Below are 25110 nucleotides of genomic sequence, written 5' to 3' on the forward strand. Positions count from 1 at the left end.
TAAGCAGCAAATTGTGGGATCATTGTGGTTGCGAGCAAATAATGGAAAGGGTTGAAAAGATTGGGGTCATAGCTGTGTATTGACACCAATTTTCCTCATAGTAGGACAGGCGTATGTGTCATGCGCTCGCAGGGAAAAAAATAAAAGAGCATAACCATACTCAGCAATTACATGTGATTTCACAGGGCACAAAGCGTGTCTCCAATAATTGTCTATAACAATTGAGAAAGTGTGTGCTTCAGTTAAAGTTATGGGGGAAATATATAATTGGACTTAGCTGTTGATCAACAAGCAGTGCAAAAATTCCAGGTATTAAACGATTGTTGTCATTGAACTTATGTTGTTTTTTCATGATCTCTGAATGGAAGATTCAGATTCAGACTACTTTATTGTCCATAACATCTACATGAAATGGAAATTCCTGTTTAGCACAGACAATGCACGTCATACACAACAATACACAATATTTATACATTAAAGGTAGGATAAAGTCTTAAAGTGACTAAGTGGCAGTAATAAACATGATGAGTGGATTTTTCTTCCACTGGCACGTAAGTCCACCATCACAGCAATGCATATTACACAGCAGTACTTAACAATAAATAGATAAATGCACATTAAAACAAAGTTATGGTGGTAGTTGTAGAATGTCCTAAAGATCAGCCTTATTATTATAATAATAATAATGAAATAAAGGAGTCTGTGGGTGGAGGGTGGAGGGGGTGAAGGGGGGCAGACGAGTTCCAATGGGCCTTTTAAACAGGCTCTTATTGAGGATGGTCACAGCCGATGGGATAAAGGATTTCTTGTCATCTTCCTGGTTATTTGGAAGTTTCAGTCTGCAGCCTGATGGCAGCAACTGAAATGCTGAGTGGAGAGGATGGGTGGGGTCGTTGTAGATCTATGCTATGGCCTCTGCCCAGTATTTCAGACAATACTACATTGTATCTCTGATCTCAGTATGCACATAAAGTAAAATATCTGGCTTATACGAAGCATAAAAAGGCAGTTATTTTGCACCTTCTCACATTTATCTCTTTAAAGTTCTAATGAAAAGGTGATTCTGAGCTGTTGAGCAGTGTCCTCTTATTCAAGGAAACTTTTTAATACATGGAAACTGTACCTATAGAGCAAATTGGAAATCTAAGTAGAAATTGTTTAACTTAAATGATATATTTTAAGGCTTATCATTGTAAAGTTCCTCTTATGCTCAAAAAAAGTTTTTCTTCTTGTTCCTAAAGTTGGATATTTGAACTTCATGGTGCAAAAGTTTGACACTTTCTGCTGAAAATCTGACTTTATGCATCTATGAGTATGATTAGTGACATCACAACTAGTTTGGAAGTGGTCCAGTGTGTTATGTGGCAGCCTGACGCCTCCGGTGCACAAACACTGAGGATGGATTTCAGGGGTGAAGTCAGAGACATCTTGTGTCCTCTAGTTAAACTTTTGAAAGGAACGATATTTACATATTCATAGATTCTGGATTTTTTTTAATGAGGGAGATGGAGTAGATGCCATTTCAAGTATTTTAATGTGGTAATTATACTTATTTTGTTGAAAAACCATATCAAACACACATTACTATTCCAAGCAGAGTAATTTTAGATGTCTTAATACGTGTCTGTAGAGGATCAAATCCAAGGATCAGGGCGGTGTAAGAAACATGAGCAGTCAGACAGGTTTCCAACAAGCCATCATTAACAACAATCCAGATTAGTCACCACTTTATTGAGGGGAAAGTGAGTGTACCTGTAATGTTGCTAGGAAACCGTGAATGTGCTGTAAGTACAGTAGGACAAAGTTGAACCAGGAAGTTGGTATGTGATGGTTTACAACATACAGTTTGGACCTCTCGCCTCTCTGATAGACCAATTGGCCAAGTTTCAATAAGTCATGGTCTTATGAGTATTTTAGCTGCTGCCTTTAGCTATCATAGACAGAAGTCGTGCTAGTTTGCTGGCCAACTAGCAAAAGAGGGATAAGTAGCAAACTCCCTCAGCTCAAGTAAAATATAAAATCAAGGATATTTCTTTCTAGACATGCAAAATGTTATAACATTTGTGCAAAATCAGATGATCCAGGTGCCAAAGTTTAAAACATGTTAGCAACAGCGATATGTGACACCCAGAAACCGCCCAGCGAAACGCCTACAAGTGGTCACTTTTGTGAGAGCGAGGTCGTCATGTACGCACCGTAGAAAGAGAAACTTTCTTCATCCTGGAGCTCGTCTCGTCTCTCTCTCTGAGCCTGTCTGCTCGCTCTCCGCAGGGCTTTTTGGAGTCAACCTCTGAGGGAAATGAATCATTTGTGATGCGATCTCGTGCTCTCTGCTCTCTGTTCCTCTCACTCTTTCAATGTTTTACTTTTCTCCTCATCTTCAAAGTTTCTCCCTCTGTGGCTTCTTATTCTTCTTTCTGGTTTTTTTAGTCATTCTTCTTTATTTTCTCCTGCTGTCTCCCCCTGCAGCTCCATCACCTTTACTCTCTCTCTGCAGTCGTTCCTTTAGTCAATTCACTATTTCTTTTCTGTTACTATTTCATTCAGCTACATGAATCCGTCCTCATGATTTTTTTTTTCCGACTCCTTTCACACCCTCTCTGACTTTTTCTCTTTTAGTATTTAGCTCTTTCAGTCTGTTAAGTCAAATCAAGTCGAGTCAATTTTATTTATGTAGCGCCAAATCACAACAGAAGTTATCTCAGGGCACTTTTCACATAGAACGAGTTTAGACTGTACTCTTTAATTTACAGAGACCCAACTATTCCCCCCGTGAGCAAGCACTTGGCTACAGCGGCAAGGAAAAAACTCTTTCTTTTAATGGGAAGAAACCTTGAACAGAACCAGGCTCTGGGTGGGCGACCATCTGCCTTGACTGGTTAGGTTGAAAGAGAAAGAATATAAATATAAAAAACAATAATAATAATAGAAATATGATTAACTTCCCTGCGTCACAGAAGAGATTTCGTTGACCGCTACGTATAACCGGAAAGTTTATGTGATTCATGGCTTCGGTAGGATTATCTGGTGTGAAGTGGAATTTTACAGATTCTTTATGAATAGAGGGAATTGTGGGTTGATGTGTTTAATTAGGGGAAACTAATCTGTGTGCTTGTGCATAAGAGAATAAAGAATAAAAGAGAGCAGAGGAATGTGATGGAAGGAGAAACACAACGGAGCCAAGAGTTGAACTCTCGGTTCATTGCTGCTATTTTTTTGTTTATTTGCACCGTGGAAAAAACTCATCTGACAGCAAGTAGTTTGCATTTATGGCTTTCGCATGTGTGTGTGTGTGTGTGTGTGCGTATGACTGTCTTAAAACGGTAATGGATAACTGGTTTGACAGCCCATTGTCTCCCTCAGGGTAGAGACTGTGGTTCAATGACTGAGTCAGTCGCGTATGCGCTCACATTACGACGAGATGCTCTGATTTATGCACACACACACACACACACTCAGATGTACTGTAATCACACACACACACACACACCATCAAGCATATGCCTTTACACACAGAATTCCTCCCCGCACACATGGGCGGACACGTGGATGCAACACCCCCTGTAGCACACACACACTTTTCACACTCATTGTTAGTGTGACTGTTTTACAGCTGATTTTGCAGGCTATACCCCAGCCAGTCCATTCACCTCCATGCTAACATGTTGTCCTAATCAATCCCTCACACACTAAGAGGCTTTTTTCTGCGGAACCACCCGGGGCTGGCCAGCGGTTATCGAGTGCTTATCCCCTTTTTCTTGTGAAGAGAGAGTGAGAGGCCGGCTCCCCGCAAGAATTTTATCTTTACAGGCGCAGGGGCTGACTGAGAGGGCATGAGGCAAGGGGAGGTGGAGGAGAAAAGACCTTGGTAGGATTTGATCCGGGGTCAGCGGGGGGGGGGGGGTTCGTGGCAGGGGTCTGGATCATTGCATGAGTGCCAGGCGGAGAACGGTTAAAGGAACAGAATGAGTGCAGGAAGAAAAGGGGAAAAAAGAAAGCGTCATTATGTGTTACAGTAACTAAAGTGGGCATCAGGGGGTTTGATGATGAGGCTCACTGACTCACTCAAAGACTCTTTAAAAATGTCACTTGAAGCCTCGTATGATTTGTATTTGGTTGCTGCCAAACACATTGAGCTGCTGGACTCGGACTAGATTGTATTAATGGAGGATTACAAGTTGCTCTTTTTGATCCTTCTCTTTTTGTTTTTCTTTCTTATTTTCTTTGAGTCATTTTCTGCCCCCCCCCCTCATGATTACAAGGATTACAAGTTCATTAAAGTTCATTAATTTCCAGAAATGTAATACTGCAAAATGCAATTTGTTGGTTATGTGTGTATATATAATTTTTAAGAGGCACAACTGCGGCGATTTGTCTCGCTAGTCGAGAGCTGCTTGCGGAGGACTAATCCAAATAAAAAGGGCCTATCGCTAAGAGGCAGGGACGGTTCATATAAGGCGCTGAAGTGCTTTTAATCAACACGTTCCTCACACAACAAGACTTATATGCATTTGAAAACCAGACAAGGAGTACTTTTAAGATCCTGTTGTTTAGTAGAATTTGCCCTGCACAGGTTTTTCCTGCTGCTTTAGCATGCAAACTATTTGAAGTTTTTTTTTTTTTTGCCTCAAATGCATTTTCTGCTTTATAAGTTTTATTTGTCAAATCCATCTAAAATTCAGCAGAAGCCAGGCTCTCCTGTGGAGTGCCTTTGAACGCGGAGACCTGACAGAATCAGTAATACCGATTCTTGTTCGGAATAAAAACAGGGGTACCGCCAGCCACACGGTGACATTTTTTCCACAAAAGGTAAAAAAGGAGAAAGCACAGGTTTTAAAAAAAGAAGTCTTGCAGCACATGATTTGGGCCTCAGCAGCAGACCGCTTCAGCCTAGTGTAGTCAGTCGATCACAGAATAAGGGGGCGAATGTTAAGAAAACTCATTCCGCTCATCCAATTTAAGCTCAGGATTGTGAAACAGCCTGCAGGTTAGAGGATACTGCACGGGTGTTGTTGAGACACTGCTTGGCTCCAACCAACCCGCTTTCATCTCAGTTAAAGTTTGAATGAACAGGGCAGCTCTCCTGGCTTGTTTCCGTGACACTGAGCCGGCCTGGATGACTGGCTCTGCTCACTCTGTGCACGCTCGAGCGAGGAAGTTACAGGTGTCTTCCACTGAATTTCAAACAGATTAGAGAAACGCTACCCCGGCTGCTGTGGTGTTCCTAGAGGCTCGCCCCCTAGCGATGCCTCCTGGTAGATGAGATTTACTGTAATGAGGAAGGCCTTAGCTGAAGGAAGTTGGCTAAGACTCCGCCTGAGGCTTGTTATCAAAGCCTCATGATTCCGTTTTTTTTTTTTTTTTTTTTTTTTTCTCGTCGCTTTAATGAACTTGTCTCGGTTTTCTCTGTCTGGCTCCTTCTTAATTCCCCCCCTCATTGTCTTTCTCTCTCTGTTCCCATCATGCTTCTCCGTAACCTCATCGAGAACACTTCAAGGGGCTCGATCCTCCCTCCTGACAAAAAAAACAAAACAAGTGGGAGGGAAAAACATCAATCACTGCGATCGCATCTTCACCAGATTCATAATGAAATACTTCTAAATACTCCACTGTTACTGCTCTCCCTCTTTCCATCCTCTGCCTTTTAGTCTCTGTTTGTTCAACTTTCTGGTTCGATTTCGGTATAAACAAACAAATGTTTAATTATTCAAATAATATTGGTTTTGTGGATGACTGACTAATCTCCCTCTTTGTCTCCTTTTTTGTCTCCTGCCTCCAGGTAACAGAGCTCAGAAAGTGCGAGTCGAGGAGGAGCTGGAGGCGTATCCTACAGAGTCAGTTGAGCTCCGCTGCCAATTCATTGACGGAGGAGGCCGGACCAAACTCACACAGGTAAGGCAGATGAAAAGCCAACACTGTGTTTTTAGCAGAAGCACTGAAGCTCAGAATGTCTTAGACTGACGTGGTGTTTATGCCTAATGGAGTGAATTCATTGAAAGAGATTTGAGGAGGTTTATCTGGAGGGCAAAAAGGTAAATCTCCCTCCCATGAGTCCAGTCCCTAGTGCAGAAAAAAAACAGACACGCCAGCAAAGAAATTCATGATACAAAATTCTGCTTTGTGAAAGGAATACTGAACATCTGAAGCACAGCAAAACAGCTCCACTAGGTCCAAACTAAGGCTCTTATTCACGCTCTGTATGCTTATTTTAGCATGGCTTTACAGGCAGTTAATGTACATATTAGATTTATTTACTGACCAGCAGTATCTTTGCTCGGTGATGGCACGCAGCGGAGGCAGCTCCAGGAAATGTTTGGCTTTAGCTTAGCACAAAAGCAAACAGTTAAGACCAGAGTATGCTTAAAATGAACTAGTTTATCTGACGGGTTGTTTGAACACGTCTAGAGGGAAAAGTGTTTATAGCTGTTACTGACGTGATAATCCTTCAAATGGGGATAACAGCACACGCTTTTGGACAGTCTCCATTTGAAGGAAAGTCTTCATTTGTTCGAATGCGCAAAAAATAGACGTAGTTGTTTAAAGAATGGGGGGAAAAGAGAGCTTGATGTATGTGGAAACAGCTGTAGGTTGTCTTATTTACATGTTGTAAACGTGTACACGTGTGTATTTATCACATGCAGTCAGAGAAAATCATGCACTGTGGTTTAACAAACAGTCATTGTACATGTTTGAGTTATTCACTCACTGACAACAGCTGGACTTGGTGGCAAACAAGTAAGTCTTGCACTCATGGTGACACTGCCATCTCACACACCTTTACAAGTCTGAAGAAAACCTATTAGTTTCCTGGAGGTATTTGCAGCAGTCTAGCAAACCTAAAAAAAAAAATTCAGCATGTGAACAACAATATTTTGGAACTGCTGGAAGGCATATTTTTTTTCTCTTAAAGTGCCGGCTTGCTGTTTTCTCCTCCTCCGATGTTTGTTCTAAAGTAAACTAAACACATCCTGAGCCACTATGTTTGCTTATGAAATTGGCATAAACTTCTCATCTGAGGCAGTTTACACACAGCCTACATAGTGACAGAACATTCATCCGCAACTATTTTGGTAATAGACTAATCGTTTTAATCATTTCTAAAGCGAAAACGCCAAACATTAGCTGTTTGCAGCTTCTCAAACGTGATGATTTGAAGCATTTCTGTGTCGTATATGATAGTAAATCTTTGGATTTTTGACTGTTGACTAATTTTTCCCAATTTCCTGAATTTATAGACAAATCGATAACTGACAGATTAATCGATAATAAAATAATAATTAGCTGTCCTGCCTGTTACAGTCATCAACAGTGTGTCCACAGCAATCAATATGTAGTCATGGGGATTACATTACTTAAGGAAATATGCAATTAAAATCATCTTAAAAGTCTTTCTGACCAGTATGTAAATATGTTGTTACTGTTTCCTTTCATTTCTAGAGCAATTATCACTCACAGCTCGTTCCATTTTAACTGGATCTTATCCAATGGGAAGGGCCGAGCAAACACTACACCAGAATGGGAACCTCTGGACTATCTGAAAGTCAATTTATTTTATCAAATCCCAGATGACAACTTATCTGACACCACCTGAACTGATGCTCCAAGTAGACTAAAGCAAAAGCGTTATGAGCTGTTTACTAGTTCAATTTGCTCCTGGTGTGATCTGTCCCTCTCTGAGTTGTGGATGGAATCAATAGGCAATTTGTTCATATACAAAAAAACGAAATTGCAGACAGGCGAAATTGCCCTATGTTATATTTTCTTTACAATCCAAAGCAAAGGAGGGAAGTCTCATCCACTAATTTGTGCTGACATCTGGGTTACGATCCATCTTCCTCCTCGCACCCTTCAACCGTCTCTGGCATACCTCTAGATGTTGTAAATTTAATAGATGTTTGCTAAATGTGTATTGATGAACTTTATTCCCTCTACTTCCTGGTCCACCACTAGACAGCAATTTGTATTTGAAACTGTCACTTTGAAAACTGCAGAGAAAAGAAAATCAATTTGGTATAACATCACAGTATTTTCCCTGGCGGTGGAGTCTCATATAGCCATAACAGATATCAATATCTCTCTCACATCAGAAATCTAAAGACAGAAAGGTGCGTTAGATGACTTTCTTTAAAAAGGCATCGGGGGTCCTTAAGAGAGTGTTTGCAAGTCTAAGAGACCTTCAATTTAATCTTGTAATAGATTCTCTTGGCTCCTTTACTCAGACAGCTTTAATTGAGTTTGACATTTTCCTACCGTAAATGAAATTATTCCAAGTTTCAAAGTAGAAAGAATAGTGCGGATTTTAATAGTCATGCAGTTAAATATACAGTCGCTGAAATTTAAACATGAACACAGGCTTTTTTTGAGTTGTTGTAGATAATTATTGGATGTTCTTGTTTATTCATACAGTTATTAAATAGATGCAGTAGATAATGAGCTGCTTACTGTTCAGAGATGTTTTTAGTCTGGGTTTGAATGTTTTGTTTTGAGTGTTGGAGAGCTTTCAGAGAACACATGAATGATTGAAATTATTTTTGGCATAAAATTGTAATTCAGAAACCCCTGAAAAACAATCACTGATTTCCTTTACAAACTCTATTCTTTCCAGGTGTCTTGGATATGGGAACCCATTGATGGTCAGAGGGACAACATCGCTGTATTCCACCCCGTCTATGGACAGAGTTTCCCCAACTTGTCCTTCAAAGACCGAGTTGTCTTCCTCCACAACACCCTGGAGAACCCGTCCATTAGGATTTCTGACCTCAGAATGTCTGATGCCGGCCGCTATACTTGCGAGTATGCCACCTACCCTTCTGGAAATGAACAAGGGACCACCACCCTTATCATGCTTGGTGAGTAGTAAGATGCAGTGTATCCATATAACATTATGTAACCCTTGCTACACCGAATGTAAAAAGAAAAGTTGCTTTCTATTGCAGACATAGCTGAGACTTTTGTGTGTGTTTTTTTTTATGTAACAAGGACACTTAAGGATTAGAGCATCAAAAGGTCAAAAGTATTTCAACTTTTCAGCAAAAGAGGACTGTGCTTCAAGCAGGCTTTCAAAAGCTGTTCTGCTACATCACCCTTGACAAGTGCCTCCCCAGCCATCTGCTTATCACTGCTTTCTATAAAAGACGTTCCCTTTGGAACAAAGCCTAAGAAGAAGCAATTTAAAGCATTTGACGAGAATTCTCAGGGTATATCCTGTTAGATGCAGAATGAAAAACAAGAAATATGGGTCTGAAAGATTCAGACATGGCACTACTTATATACTGTCAGCCTTTTACGTAGACACACTGTTAATTTAAATGTGATTTGAGTAGCAGGCAACCTTTTAGGCAGTGTTGTTGTTTATTTTGTGGGTGTGACTGTAACTTCTGTGTTGAGTCATACGTATTTAGGTAACGGATGTATAGCGTAAAGTACTCTAGTATTAATGAAAAAGCAGATTAAGGTCATTTAAATGGCTGACATTATTGTATTTTCCAACAATAACTGGAGGTTGGGTGGGTTTATTTGATAGTTAGTTCAGAACAATGAGATCCAGAGCTAACAAATGAGCATCGCTTTTGCTGTTTTGTCTTTTTGTTGTTTTTTTTGACTTGCTTACAGAGCATTGGATGTAGGGTATCATCCTGCTAAGTATATCAGCCTGCAAAGAGTCTGGTAGATGCTCTACAGATGCTCTACAGTCATTTGTCATCATGTTGTCTTTTTTTTCACATAAACACATCATCAGGGTCAACTTCCTGTGACCTTGTTGACATATTTGAACACTTCTACATTTCAGTTTAATTAGGTTTAAACATGTTTTGGTCAAATGAGTGATTACATTACTCGTTGATGACTCTTCTTGTGATAAATTAATCATAACAAGGCAGTTATCCCACCACAGCCTTATATTCCAAACATCAGACTATTCTTGTATATACATGTATCTAGCAGTGGCAAACATTCACAAACATTTCTCTCTCAGGAATTCAGCTTTTGACTTTAGTAAGATATCACATCTTATGTTACAAATTATGTTTTAAAGACAAACAGCACAGGGAGCACACAGCTGTAAAATCTTGCATCATATCAAATACAGCTGTCTAATTATACTAACAGAGATGCCAACACAGACTGCCACTGCATGTCTGGATCACAAAAAGAGGAAAGTTAAATAAATAACATACAGACTGGTGACAAATTAAAGGAAAAACAGGTAGGTCTGACTGTTTGACCTCTGGAGTAAGGGGATCTGGTGGCTCTGTTATGCTTTGGGAGGCATTTTGCTGGCATGGTTTGGGTCCACTTGTCCCCTTAGAGGGAAGGGTCACTGCAAATCAATACAAAGTTGTGCTGAGTCATTATCCTATGATGATATATTTCTATCCTGATGGGAGTGGTCTCTTCCAGGATGACAGTGTCCCCATCCACAGGGCCCAAGGGGTCACTGACTAGTTTGATAAGTATGAAAATGATGTGAATCATATGCTATGGCCTTGGCAGTCACCAGATCTCAACCCAACTGAACACCTATGGGAGATTTTGGACTGATGTGTTAGACAGCGCTCTCCACCACCATCAACAAAACACCAAATGAGGGAATATCTTTTGGAAGAATGATGTTCATCCCTCTAGTACAGTTCAGAGACTTGTGGAACCAATGCTAAGGCACACTGAAACTGTTCTGGCTGCACATGGTGGACCAACACCTTACTACGACACTTTATGTTGGTTTTTCCTTTGTCACCTATATGTGTGTGCGTTTATATGCTTAAATTACCAATTGCCGCCACAGGCACTGTTGACCAGCAGGGTGCCGGTGGAAACTATGCTACTGTTTGGTGAAGGTGAGGGGGAAGGCATGTCAGGAGATAGTGGAAGAGGATGAAGGGTAGGAGTGTGGAGGTGAGACTTCCAACTTTGAATGTCAGCACCATGACTGATAAAGGGAGAGAATTGGCTGATATGGTGGAGAAAAGGAAGGCAGATATACTGTTTGTGCAAGAGGCCAGGTAGAAGGGGAAGTAAGGCCAAACTGTTCTACCATGGTGTGGATGGGAAGAGAAATGGGGTAGGGGGGTAATCCTGAAGGAGTATGTCAAGAGCGTATTGAAGGTGAAGAGAGTGTCAGACAGAGTGATGAGTATGAAGCTGGAAACTGAAGGTGTGATGATGAATGTTGTCAGCACATATGCCCTGCGGGTTGGATGTGAGATGGAAGAGAAAAAAGAACTCTGGAGTGGTGGACAGTGTACCCAAGGAGGAGAGAGTGGTGATTGGAGCAGACTTCAATGGGCATGTTGGCGAAGGGAACAGAGGTGATGAAGGAGGTGATGGGCAGGTTTGGTATCAAGGAAGGGGATGTGGAAGGACAGATGGTGGTGGTTGGTCCAGATGACATACTTGTTAAGGCATGGAGATGTTCAGGAGAGATGGCAGTGGAGTTCTTAACTGGATTTTCAAGAATAAGGGTGATGTACAGAGCTGTAGTCACTACAGAGGTATAAAGTTGATCAGCCACAGCATGAAGTTATGGGAAAGAGTAGTGGAAGCTAGGTTGAGAGGAGATGTGATGATTAGTTAGCAGCAGTATGGTTTCATGCCAGGAAAGAGCACTACAGATGCAATGTTTGCTTTGAGAATGTTGATGGAGAAGTATAGAGAGGGTCAGAAGGAGTTGCATTGTGAGAGGAGGTGTGGTATTGTATGAGGAAATCAGTATTGGCGGCGAAGTATGTAAGAGCGGTGCAGGATATGTATGAGGGCAGTGTGACAGTGGTGAGGTGTGCGGTTTGAGTGACAGACGGGTTCAAGAGGTGGGATTATATTATGGATCAGCTCTGAGCCCTTTCTTGTTTGCAATGAAGACGGACAGATTGACAGACAAGATTATGTTCATGGATGACTTTGTGATCTCCAGTGAGAGTTGGGAGCAGATTGAGGAGAACCTGGAGAGGTGGAGGTATGCGCTGGAGAGAAAAGGGAATGAAAGTCAGTAGGAGCAAGATGGAATACATGTGTATTCGAAAAGATAAGAAGCTGGAGGTGGCAGAGTTGAAGATGCTAAGATTTTCGTTGGGAGTGACGAGGATAGACAGGATTAGGAATGAGTATATCAGAGGGACAGCTCATGTTGGGCGGTTCGGAGACAAAGTGAGATGGTTCAGACACATGTGGAGGAGAGATGCTGGTTATGTTGGGAGAAGGATGCCGACGATGGAGCTGCCAGGCAAGAGGAAAACAGGATGGCCATGGATATGGTGAGGGAAGACATGCAGTTGGTTGACAGGAGGACAGGAAGAGATGGAAACACTTGTGGCGACTCCTAATGGGAACAGCCGAAAGAAGTAGATATTTAATTGTATACGTTATACACTAAGAAAAGTTGCATTAAAGTAGTGTGATATGTAATAAGCAAGAAAACAGGTCATACATGGAAACAATTGTAGTTATGTAATGGCAGCTGTATTGCCAAGATAAGATACCAAACCTCCTTGATGCACCTGATTGCTTTTATTCTCTGCACAGTTTAATAACCACCTATGAAAAAGGCTGCACAACCGCAAACATTTAGCAGAGCACAGCCCACAATGTGAAATCTGGAGAAATGCTTAAACTTACCTAAGCGTCTTGATTTTTGAAACTGAGTGGATGTTAAGTTGTTGTTAGCAGGGGAAGCATCCTGTTTGTAATCGGAGACAGCTGGTGTTATTCATCCACCCACATGTCCTCCCGTTTGCACTCTGCTTACAAAGAAATCCGATGCCTGGTGTCTTTCTTCAGCAGTTAACAACACTGAGGAGTCTTCATGCTTCCATGTGAATAACACCAGTTCCCTTGCTTGTTATATGGAAGTGATGTGCTTACAGTACGTGGCCCCTAGCATCAGTGCTTCTGTGTTTAAGAGCTCGCACATTATGCACTCCTATCATAATGGCAGGCTCAAGGGATGTCCTGGGAAGATGCCTTTGAACTGAAACGCTGCATTTACTGAATTCATATTCTGTGCAGTTTAGGCCTGGTACTTTTTACTTTTTTTTATCATAATTGTTTTTGTTTGTCAGTGTGAGATATGGAGGATGTTTTAGCCCTTTCTTTTTTTTCTTTACCTTGCACAAATTGGGTGCAACTTCACAACATTTCATTTATTTTTGTCACAGTACAATACAAACAAAGTAATAACTGAAAGAAAGCTGCATTTCTGAAAGAAATTGTAGTTAATTTGTTGGTGCTTGAAATGTGGGTCTGGGGATTCCTTATCTGCTTCTCTAAAATAGTACACATAGACTCCGCACTGTGGAGACACTGTACGATAAACAATTTTTAAAATGCAATAATTAAAATAAATTCATTACAGTATACCCAGTTGTTTCAGCCAGTAAAATGTTTTCAAATTCCTTTCATGTGTTCCCCCAGCTGGGCCAGTAATATTTTCCCCAGTAGTTTTTCAAAGTGAATCTTCACAAAACAATTCAGAATCCACGCTGGAAGCTTCTCTCACAGAGACCAGAGCACATAGAAGATGCAGAAACTTGGCTATCTTGCCGAGAAAAACACGGGGAGATATTCTGGTGGGCTTGCAGATCGATGTGGGCTAAGCCTCCTAAACTGCTGCTGTTGGCACAAAGCAGAGGTAGACTGGGAAATACCTGCTGGAAAGCTCACTGGCTTGCCTTTTGTCTGGAGTTACAACAGTGCCAAGCTCTCTGGGACAGACTCTGGTTCATGTAAATGCACTTGAAGAACCAAGTGTCCCAAAGTCAATGAAAAACTCATATTTTACCTTATTTTATATAGAAGCCATATTAGCCAATCACATTAGATCTTATTGAATCCTTGACTGCTGGCAGCCAATCATATTACATCTTATTTAATATAGAACCACCAGCACCCCAATCTTATCACATTTTATTTAAGTATGAATGCATAATCCTGACAGCCAATCGTATTATAACTTATTGGATACAGCACCACTGCCAGCCAATATTGGGGTGTGAATAAAGAATCACTCACTTGTCAGTGAATGATATCATATTGTCTTGGATGGGGACCATACAAAATCAATGGTGGCCAATTATACTTGAATATAGTGTGGCCAGCAGGACATAAATACAATTACCGGTGAGGGAGACTCTAGTAGATCAGTAGGTTGGAAAGAGCTGGTTAGAAAGTACTGTATAACTTTCCCTCTTTGCAGAGAGATGCATTTATTTAGAGTAACCATAGTTTAATGTGAGCAACATACACATGTCCTCTACCATTACCAACCATTTTTTAAAAGTTTTGGATAAATGCGTCGGACACAATCAGGCCTGAAATTGATGTTGCGCATTGTTACTTTCGCTGCTGTGCGGGACAAAAGTTGGATAAAACGACCTCAAAACAAGTAGGTACCTAATATTTCTGGCATATAACGCTCCTTAATGTTTCAGTTTGTCCTCCAAGAAAATAACCATGTTACTCTTTAAATCAATTTATCATGTTAAATGTTGCAATTGTATGAAATTGGTCCAATGCGTCTCTAAAACTCCTTAATGCATAATCACCATTTTCTCTTATGAATATCATTGGGTTGGAATTTAAAATATTGAAACCATCACAAGTCCTTCCCCGTCATGTGCAATCCATCTCCAAATCATCATCGTGTTCCTCTCTGTTTCATAAACAAGGACAGTTGAAGCAAAGATAATCAATTAAATAAATGGACCAGTAAGGCTTCACTTAAGGCAAGTTAACTTTTTTTTACCATTAACCTATTTATGTCAGTTGTATAGACACATGGAGGATATTTTTGGTCATAATTGAAATTAAAAGTCAGAATAGAAAATTAAGTGATAAAATTATAACAATTATTATTTTACTACACTGCTAGCAATAATCAGGCCATAATTAAATTTAAAAAGAAAAAGCAAATTTAAAATGTAAAATGATCATTTAAAAATGTAAAGTGAAATTTAAAATGCAAAAGCTTAAGTGGAAATGTTCAAACTGAAAGCTTAAATTAAGATGAAATTGAAAATGGCAATGGAAATAAGAAAAGAGAAACATCAATAGATGATATAAATTTACAATCATCAACAAATAAATATTTCCATATAGTATTTTTTACTTACCAAGTGAATTTTAACTCTGGCAAAACTGATTGGATCGGGCTGATTTGCGGATGCGGACTGAAGGGTGAGGTGTACCTCATGTGGACTTCACAGCATGTCCCTGACTTCTGTGTTACAACTGTTCCCGTGATACTTACCCTGAAAATTTACAGAAAAGCAACAATTTTAATGATCAATAAATCATTAAAGTGATTTAATTACAAAAGAATACCAGACATTGGCTGGTTTCAGCTATTTAAATGTAATATTTCTGGGTTTTGGACTGTTGGTCAGACAAAACTTGCAATCTAATCAACAGATTCATCAATAATGAAAATAACCATTAGTTGCAGCCCTGCATGGTGTATATCATATGGAATTATGCAAGTATGGAATTAGGACACACTGCAGCCCATAAATGTATTGTTAGCAAAGTGAACCTTTTAGATTGATTATCTAATTGTCTTTTTTTTTTTTTAAATTTTCTTTTTATTTGCCGTTTTCACATACATTCTGCTTACAACTGGTACACAATGACGTATTCTTTTCTCCATTCCTAATATTATAATATTATTCATTTAAACATGACAGTCTTCCTTAGTTTTTTACTTTGGATCCAGTTAAAGAACAACTGTGCCTACTCATACATATCAAGAGGAAAAGTAAAATAAAATAAAATATAGAATATATTATTCATATACCTATGGCTATATATCCACACATGGATACATATACCCATGTCCAAAGCACAACAGTTATTCACAATCTTCCATACCTCATGGCCAGTTGAATTAACAGAGTTCTACCCTGTGATCGATTATGCAGATATTGTGAAATAGAATAAAATTTTTAAAAAAAACAAACGAACCAAAAAAGAAAACAGAACCTTTCAACATCTGTAGCTATGAAATATGAACTAGGGGTCTTTGTTCCTATGATGTACATCTCAAATAAAGTCTAATCTAGTTGGTTTTATGTACTCTATCCAATTTTCCCAAATTCTGATTATCTAATTGTCTTAATAAATAAACAGAACTTGATTTTCTATTTGATTTTGGTTTTCAAGGCTTTTCTGGAGTCTAACTCAGCTGATGAAACTTTTTATACCTCCAGGGCAGCTCTGTTTCTCAGAAATGATGACTAATACTTCAATATTTATTTATGCAGTGGTGGTCCATTGATTCCAGCCACCAAACACAGGAATAAATGTCCATCTCTTCCTCAACATCTGTTGTTCAGGCATTCTTTAGTACAGCATTGTGACCTTAACAGCTCCAGTCAGCTGCTCAGTGGGCAGCAGAAGAAGAATGTGGTCCTACTGGGCAGCTCCCAGGTTAGAAAATGTGCAAGAAATTGGGTCTTGCCCTGAAGAAAAGTGCGAAGTGAATCTTCTACAGGTGAAGAAAGGTTAAACAGAAATTTTAGAAGTAATCCGTTTGGCCTACCAGGATAGCACTCGGTGCATTTTAGGTTCCAGCACTGATAACAAACCACAGCCAGTGCTTCAGTTCAGTATAGATATTGGTGTGTTTTCTAAAACCAAATATTAATTGAATAGAAATACCTTGACTTCCAGAGTTTTTGACAACCTCGGCAAAGGAGAACCATTATGGCAGATGAAGATAACCTGCACAAAACAAGCTAGTTTCCATGCACTGAAAATCTGTCAGTCAGCGGATACACCAAAACTACAATAATAAATTGTGCTGTGTACCGACATCCTTTGTGAATTGGAACAGCATCCACCATCCTTTTTATATTGCTGAGTTGTTGATAACAGACATGGGAAGGTAAAAAAAGAGAAAAATGCCTGTGAGTGTACATTTGCCCTCAAATAGGAGCACTGAATCAGTCAAAATGCAGGTAAATGCAGCAGCACAAAGGGTCTTCAAATACACGGCCTCAAGGCACTTTTTGTATTTGTGTTCAGAGGAAAAGCTGAGCTGGGTTTAGAAATCAAAATGATGTGTGCACAATTTTTAGTTTTTGCATAAGAGCAGTAACATTGGGAATTATTTCTGTCTTCTTCTTCTTTTTCTTCTTCTTCTTCTTTTTTTTTTACATTTTAAGCTCTTAGCTAGTGCTCTCAAGCTTAAATTAACTAAATTAGTCTCAAACTTTAATTAATGCATTTTGTCACCATTTTTAGCAGCCAATAATGAGTTGTCAAAACCACACACAAACAGCAGAATAATTGCAGTATAAACTATTCCCGTGTTCCTTGAATACTCATGTAATGTTAACAGTTGAGGAGATGTAGAGAGCCAAACAGATGTTTTTCCCAACAATGTCTGGAAATATTCAGCAGCAGTGTGTCAAGCTGAGAGAAGATGTTTACAAACCTGGGCAGCTGGTGAGACATGGATTCCAAAGAATTTAACAAGATCCAGAAGCCTTTATTGATTTTTTGGCGAATGTATGCTGCAAAGTAGAAAATAAAAAAAAAAAAAATACATCACTTGGCTGCCTTCTTCAGGGTACAGCAGTGAATAAATCTATGTTTAGAGAGGGAGAGAAGGAGGTAACATTGATATATGCCACCAGCCAATGCTGCTAAATCCAAATCTGCCTGCTCTTCAAAGCTCTGTTTCAGTGTTACCAGACATTGTTTGGTGATCCTACATCATGTTAAAAACCCAGCTCATCACTTCTGACATACTGTAATTGATGCGATATGGAGGATGCAGTTTGTTTCCATTATGCACTTGATTCAGTGGAGTTAAAACGTAGGGTAACAAGCTCAATGGCTCTAGGGTTCACATTAAGGTTGTCAGAAAATTGCGATTCTCATCTCGTTGTTTGACCCTTTTTTAATAGGAAAGCTTGCTGGAGATGAATTCAAAACTGCAGGGAGGTTTGTTGATGGATGACACTGACGGATGGGGGCAATGTATGAAAATGTCAATAGACAAATCTTGGCTGCAGGTGGAAGTAGTCCAGTCGGCGTTACTGTGGTGGCACCTCACTTGTAAACCAGCATATAACACTGTAATTTATATAAAAGTATCTCAATGTTTGGACGTTTTTGCCAAGAAATATGGTGTCCAGTAAAAGCAGTTGCTGAAAGTAAGCTACTCCACACAGAACTTTTAACATCCAGACTGTGGAGGTTAGACAGAAGCGATTTGTCAATGTTATTTTTTCTCCAAGTCTGCGTCATAATTCATTTCTGAGTATTTGATAGAGACTGAATAACTTCCACTCTCACACCGACTACCTTAATGCCAGAGGGAGCGACTGCCAACTCCATGATTAACCCAAACTCTGCTTTCATTGTCAGTGTAAATGTATTCAGTTCCACTCTGCCACTGCAGTAATAGCGGTGGTGCTTGAGAGCGTGACAAATCCTAACAGATTTGTCAATAAGTAGCATGTTGATCACTCAAAAGTTGGACTTTTGATTAATCAAAGAAGAAGACGTCTACAGCAACTCTACAGTGGTACTTTGAGCTAAATACTAACATCAACATGCTAACATGCTCACAATGACAATAATAGCAGGTATAACTTGGTGTTTACCATGTTCATCATCTTAGTTTATCTGTTAGCATGCTAAAATTTGCTAATAAATAGCTCTAAACACAAAGTACAGCTGAAGTTGATGGGAATGCAAGCCAGATAGCCGATGATTCTGTGTCAAATTTGGTTGAGTTTAGGCAATAAATGGGTCAGTAATGACAACATCGAGTGGGGTTTTGGTCTAAAAATGGCTCGTCTCCAGCCAGCTTCACACTCAGTAAGAAATCTTTGCGCTTGGCAGATATTCCCACCTTGTTTGGGATTCAAACTGGCAATCTTCCAGATAGAGCCCAGCCAATTTCAATCGGCCAATATTGGCCTATCGCAGATATATCGGCATCATATCAGTATCGGCTTATATGTTGTATGATATCTGCTGATATTTTTTAATTTCTTAAAGTTATAAAGTTATATATTTTATATTTATAAGGAATATCAGCCAATATATTCATCAGAATTTTTTTATAATATTTGGTATCGGCCCCAAAAGTCCAGTGTTCGGTTGGGCTGTACTTCCAGGCACCAGCCTTGTTCTGCACTGCCAAGGTTATAAGAGTCTTAGAGACTTTTAGTTTCAACTTAGGGCAAGCATCTTCCTTGCTTTAAAGGTCTCCACCAACTACAAGGACACTTTACAGCAAATGTATCTTTAAAGGAATGAAAGCAAATGGGCAAATTTCCCCTACAGCAGATTGCCTGTAATGGAAATTTAGAACTTTGAAGTCTAATTATTTCTAGACTGCACATTGTATCTCCATATTGTAACCTACAAATGCGAGTTGGGAGTTTGGAAAAGTTTTTACTGCAGTACCTCTGTTATAAAAACCACAATCTTTGAGTAAACACTCATCAAAATGTGATCTGAATACTTAAAACAAAAGCATGTGGTGAATATAACTTTTAAGCTTTCTAAGTGCATGGCTTCCTAAAGCAAACATACCTCATGTAGTTATTGTGTTTGAAAACATTACTGTAATGCATTTTTCCTGTCTCCCCGTCAGTCTCTGGCATTTAGCCTGTTGATATTTACACAGGGGTGAGGGTTTTGGGGGGTGGGGGGGGGGGCGGTTGGCGCAATGTTTATTCAGTTCCTTTGGCATGGCTTCCCATTTGCCTTCTAATTACTCTGTACTCAGAATGCCTCAGACGGATGTGAGGAGTAGCAGCAGGCTCAATTGGATGCAGTGTCACGAAACACATCAGGGACGGATACTCCCCACTTGTTAAAGCCCCCAGATCAATCCAAACCCCTTTCCACCACTCTGCTTTACTCCCTGCATGGTCAGTCTCTGTCTGTTTATGTCTGTTTCATCTCCTCTGTCATCCCCTCTGTCTGCATCTCGTCTATGCTCTTTTGCTTCTCTCCTTCATGTCTGAGCTCACTTCTCTCTCGTTTCGTCTCAGCTCTCGATGCTTGTTCCCGCTCTTTGTTTCATCTCCCGTCCAAGGATATCTTTAGGTTTTTAGAAGACAATATGTAAGACTTTTTAAGACCTTTTGTAACGCTGCCTGGATTTGGATTTAAGACCAACTTTGAAGACAATCAAGGTGACAAAGCTGGCAAAATCATCTGCCATCCACAAATAGCAAAAGAAACAATGATAGTAAATTAAAAGAAAGGAAATTAAGTCCAATGAAACAGATCCAATGGACCCTGTCCTAATTTCTATCACATAAGAACCTCAGAAGCCTACCACTGCATGATGAAACAAGAGCTAGCATGCGACTGATGCATGACTCTTGCCACAAAGCCATTGTAGCAAGGTACTGTAATGATCTCAACCTCTGATTTATGCAGCCAGAATTGGTAGCGTTTGGCACTTCATATTATAGGTTACAAATATGACCTTTAATGCATATATTACAGTTATTTCTGTGCTTTATTAAAGAATTCATTGAAAGCATTTAACATTATTGAAAAGACTAATATACCTATCATTCATGTGTCTATTTAAATCATTGGTGGTATTTTTTATTATTTGAATTAATGTGACTATGTTGAGATATTCATTCCAAATGCTATATATATTTAAAGATCAATTAAAAATATAGATTTTGGTGTCAGTCCCTTAAATACAAAAAGCAAGGACTTCTTTTTTGACTCATGTAGTGGAAAGAAATCCGCCAAAGAACACACAGAGAGCAATTTTTTCCACTGACAGTAGCCTCAATAAAGCAGCAGGCAAAGCTCCGACAGGAAATTTGTTTTCAATAATTGCCTGACTTTTTGTTGATAAGTCAAATCTTTCAATTCTGATACAACGGATATGACAGATTGAAAGGCATTTAGGGGGAATTTACTAAATCACATCCTACAGTACAAGATGGCGCAGGCTTTAAAAAAGACTTGGTACAACAAAACAAAGTAAACGGCAACACTTGACAACACGAAATAATGGAATTCACTGACATTTAGAGATTGATTGATAGTGTGTCGAGGTTGGGTTTTTCTTTTAAGAAGGGAAGGACATTTTCATGGAACATTGCCACTTTATAGAACAAGTCCAGTTTGATTTCACAAAGCTAATGTGACGGGGGGGGGGAGCGAAAACAATGTTTTGCATATCGCTGTTGCAATGTCAAAGCTCTCCTGAAATGGTGTGTGTGTTTGATGTTTCACTTCAGTGGAGAGATTACCTGCTCCTGGTGATATAACTCCGTCAAAGCCAATTAGTTGGTGTCTATTGGTGACTGTTTTTTTGTTACTTTTCCCTCCAGGTAGTTGATAGTTTAGGAAATGCAAGGTTTTTACAAGTATGGAAGGAACAAGCGCTGTTGTAGATTCTACAAAAAGCATACAGGCTGTCCTTAAATGATTAAAAAGACAAAAAAAAACTTCTAAAAACTGAATTTAGTTTGTAAGACTTTTAAAGGAACTATCTGTACTTTTTCTTTCTGTCTCTTCTGATGTTGAGTGGCCTAGGGTCACACCAGAGGGCCTTCCCCTCCTCTCCGAGTTTCATTACAGCCACAGTAGGATATATACACAACAAACTGATTGAACCTCCTCTTCCTCTGCTCTCTCCTCACCCTCCTCCCTCTCCTCCTCCTCTGCCTCACGTTTGATGTCTTACTTTTGCCACACTTATTTTTCATCTCTCTCCCTCCTCTGCCATTTTTAATTTTTTTCTCTCTTCTCCTCTTCACCCCTTGTGTCTCGATTCCTATCATCTCCTCCCTCCCACCTTCTCCTTATAATGTCCCTCTCTGTTCCTCCCACTTACCCCCCTCTCCCCCCTCCCCACCACAGCCAAGCCCAAGAACTCGGCCAACGTGGTGACCGTCCAGGCCGGCACCAAGTCAGTGGTGGTGGCCCAGTGCGAGGCAGCGGACGGCAAACCGGCAGCCACCATCAAGTGGCTGGCGTCGGTCGGGGGAAACCACTCGACCAGCACCACGAATGGGCCGGACGGCACAGTAACGGTACGCAGTGAGTATCGGTTGGTTCCCACACCGGCGGACAACGGCAGGGAAGTGACATGCATGGTGGAGCAGAGGACACAGGACCGGCCGTGGGTCCACCCTGTCAAGCTCTCTGTGGAGTGTAAGGAAGACACACACACACACAAACACACACACACACACTTTTATTTATATCCACATAACGCCAGTACTGCAGGATACTCTCTATCATCTCTAGCCCCCTCACTGCTTATTGATGGACGTTTCACAGATTGCTAATTATAAGTTAGAACAGTCCATATTTATATCTCAAGCTGTGGAAACACGATGATGACAAATTGATACTTTTAAAACTGTAGTGTGGAACACCTCCTCCACACACTCTCCTCCCAAATCACTTCTAATCCGCTTCTCTAATGACCTAAATAATAAAAACAACATCTGGTCTACTTGCTTTAACATCTGAAAACACATTTTCACTTCTGCATTGTTTCAAATTTGTGGGTGTAACACATGAATACAAATAAAACCTATTCTTCTTTTATTGCATAAGTTTCTATTATGAATGGCTTACAGTATAGAAGTCCTGCAGATTTGCGACAGGCTTTTAACAAATTTGGGATCACGATGTAAACAATGAGAGCTGAGTGACAGGTTGCCAAGTGAATGCACACTACATGAAAATTCAGGACACAGTCTTTATATACTTAGCATCTGATTCAGTGTGGAGTCTGTCATTATGCAATCAGCCGATGAGACTTCCTTCTAGGTGAATTGTTTGAGGGAACGAGAGCTTAAACCACCTCTGCCTCGGCTAAAGTGCTGTTCTGGTTTAAACCTTTTATCAACTAAGATATGTTTGCCACATGATCCATGGTTAGTCAATTTGTTTTACCAATACATTATAGCCAATATGATAATGCATCCTTGCAGTACAGTCATCCAGATATTATGACAATCCATCTACAACAGCAGGGCTATGCATTAATTGCTTCAAGATCTCTGTGTTTGTCACCTTTTCTCCTAAATTGTTAATTTCGTAGCAGATTTTAACAAATGCATCCATCCAGAATTCTTAAATTATATACAAGATAATGACTGATGACTGTGGTAACTCCCAATCTTCAAGAACAGCCCTCAAAAAGTAAAGAGAATAAAATGATGGCACTTTTACCTTTCTGTACTTTTAGGACTTTTGGCCCTCATTAGTATAGAAAAAGAAGACGGCACAAGTTTACACACAAATGTGCACACACACACACATACGCATTCATTTAATCCATTAAATTCCATTCTAATTTACATGGGATTAAAATATTACGCAGGTTCAGGGTAGCTTTACAGAGATTTAGGGATGCTGACAGCATCGTCTTAACTGTGTGACCTCGCCGCCGTTTACCGCAAAGATGGAACAGATTGTCTTTGTTCAGCCTCTTTTTTTTAAATCTGCAATTTTTACACGGCATACTCACACACACATAAATTTACAATCAAACTGCCTGTCAAGCTGTTATGAGAAATAAAGTGGAATATAGATAGGAAATTCCTAAAACTACCTGAAGACAAGACCCCTAGCTACACACACACACATTAACATACACACCTCCATGGCTGTCCATCAAGCTGCCCAATTATCATCCACAAAGTGTGCATCTTTGTATCAACATAAACAATATGTGCTATCTATATGTATGTATATGTGTGTGGGAGCGTATATGCACATGAATGTACATTACTTACAGGCAGACAACCACACATGCACTCAAATGTGAACACAAACAAACCTGAGAATTCTCACCTGTCAAGCTGTCAGGTGTCTGGTGTGGCTTGTATGACACATACAAACACACAAGCACAGACTTGTTTGTACCTGTGAACTTGTGACAACACCCACTGACACAATGCATTTCTTAACCCTTAACTTAAACCTAATTGTAACCTAATTACCCTAAAACCAATTACCCTTGATTGCAGTTAAGATGGTCCAAAATGTCTTCACTCTCAAAAAATTTCATATGCCAAACTAACAGTGAACTCATTCTACTTACGAGTATCCAAAGCCTGGTATATCATGCTTCTTTGTGCCTTAGACATCCTTTGTTGTCCAAAATCTATTAAAAACACCTCATATCACAATGTCTGGACTTTAAACTAGTTATTTAAAATGTAGAATATAGTATAAAGGTTGTGATATCTAGCACAACAAGCTAATAAGCTCTGTTACAAGGAACTACTCTCCAGAGACTGAAAATGCGATCGCTGGTATTTGTCTTTGGAGCTGTTTACCCTAAAACCAATCACCCTTGATTGCAGTTAAGATGGTCTTCACTCTTAAAAGATATGACTAGTGATTTTCTATATTTTTCTCATTGTCAAAAAATCTCATGTGCAGAGCTAAAAAAACCAACAATGAACTCATTCTACTTACGAGTATTGTCTGGGTATCCAAAGCCTGGTATATCATGCTCCTTTGTGCCTTAGACCTCCTTTGTTGTCCAAAATCTATTAAAAACACCACATATCATTATGTCTTGACTTTAAACTAGTTATTTAAAATGTAGAATATAGTATAAAGGTTGTGATATGTAGCACAACAAGCTAATAAGCTCTGTTACAAGGAACTACTCTCCAGAGACTGAAAATGTGATCTTTGGAGCTGTTTCTGAACAAACTAATGTGCCCAAACTCTTTGGGGCAAAGGAGAACATGTCACCCAGTGCAACAGTGTGGCTCAGTGATGTGTTTTTAATAGTTTTTGGACAACAAGGGAGGTGTACGGGACAGAGGGATAAGATATATCAGCTTTTGGATACGCAATAACAATACTTGTAAATAGATCAATTCAGCTCTGCACATGAGATTTGTTCAAAATAAGAAAAATATAGAAAATGAGCAGCCGTATCGTTTAAGGTGTAACTCAAATTGATCCTCACAATGATAGAAGTACCATAACACGCACATATACAAGCACACTCACTGTGACTCCTCACTGTGTATGTGTTAGTTTAGTGATGGTGTGAGGGATCATGTCTCCTGTCAGCTGTATAACTCAGATCAGCTTTTATAGGTCAACGCTCTCTGGGAGGAACACACACACACACACATA

The 25110-nt window shown here is 39.7% G+C and overlaps 1 protein-coding gene across 3 annotated transcripts in view; it reads left to right on the forward strand.

The window, feature by feature from the left end:
- Nucleotides 1–25110, forward strand: part of pvrl2l (PVR cell adhesion molecule related 2 like) — a 300657-nt gene that overhangs the window by 117127 nt on the left and 158420 nt on the right. For all 3 annotated transcript variants that reach the window (XM_042434647.1, XM_042434648.1, XM_042434649.1), the window contains exons 2-4: nucleotides 5780–5892; nucleotides 8606–8849; nucleotides 21853–22146. In XM_042434647.1, the coding sequence (XP_042290581.1) occupies nucleotides 5780–5892; nucleotides 8606–8849; nucleotides 21853–22146 (651 nt within the window). The remainder of the gene's footprint in view (nucleotides 1–5779; nucleotides 5893–8605; nucleotides 8850–21852; nucleotides 22147–25110) is intronic.

Source organism: Thunnus maccoyii, chromosome 15 (genome assembly GCF_910596095.1).
Source record: "Thunnus maccoyii chromosome 15, fThuMac1.1, whole genome shotgun sequence".
Taxonomy (NCBI): Eukaryota; Metazoa; Chordata; class Actinopteri; order Scombriformes; family Scombridae; genus Thunnus; species Thunnus maccoyii.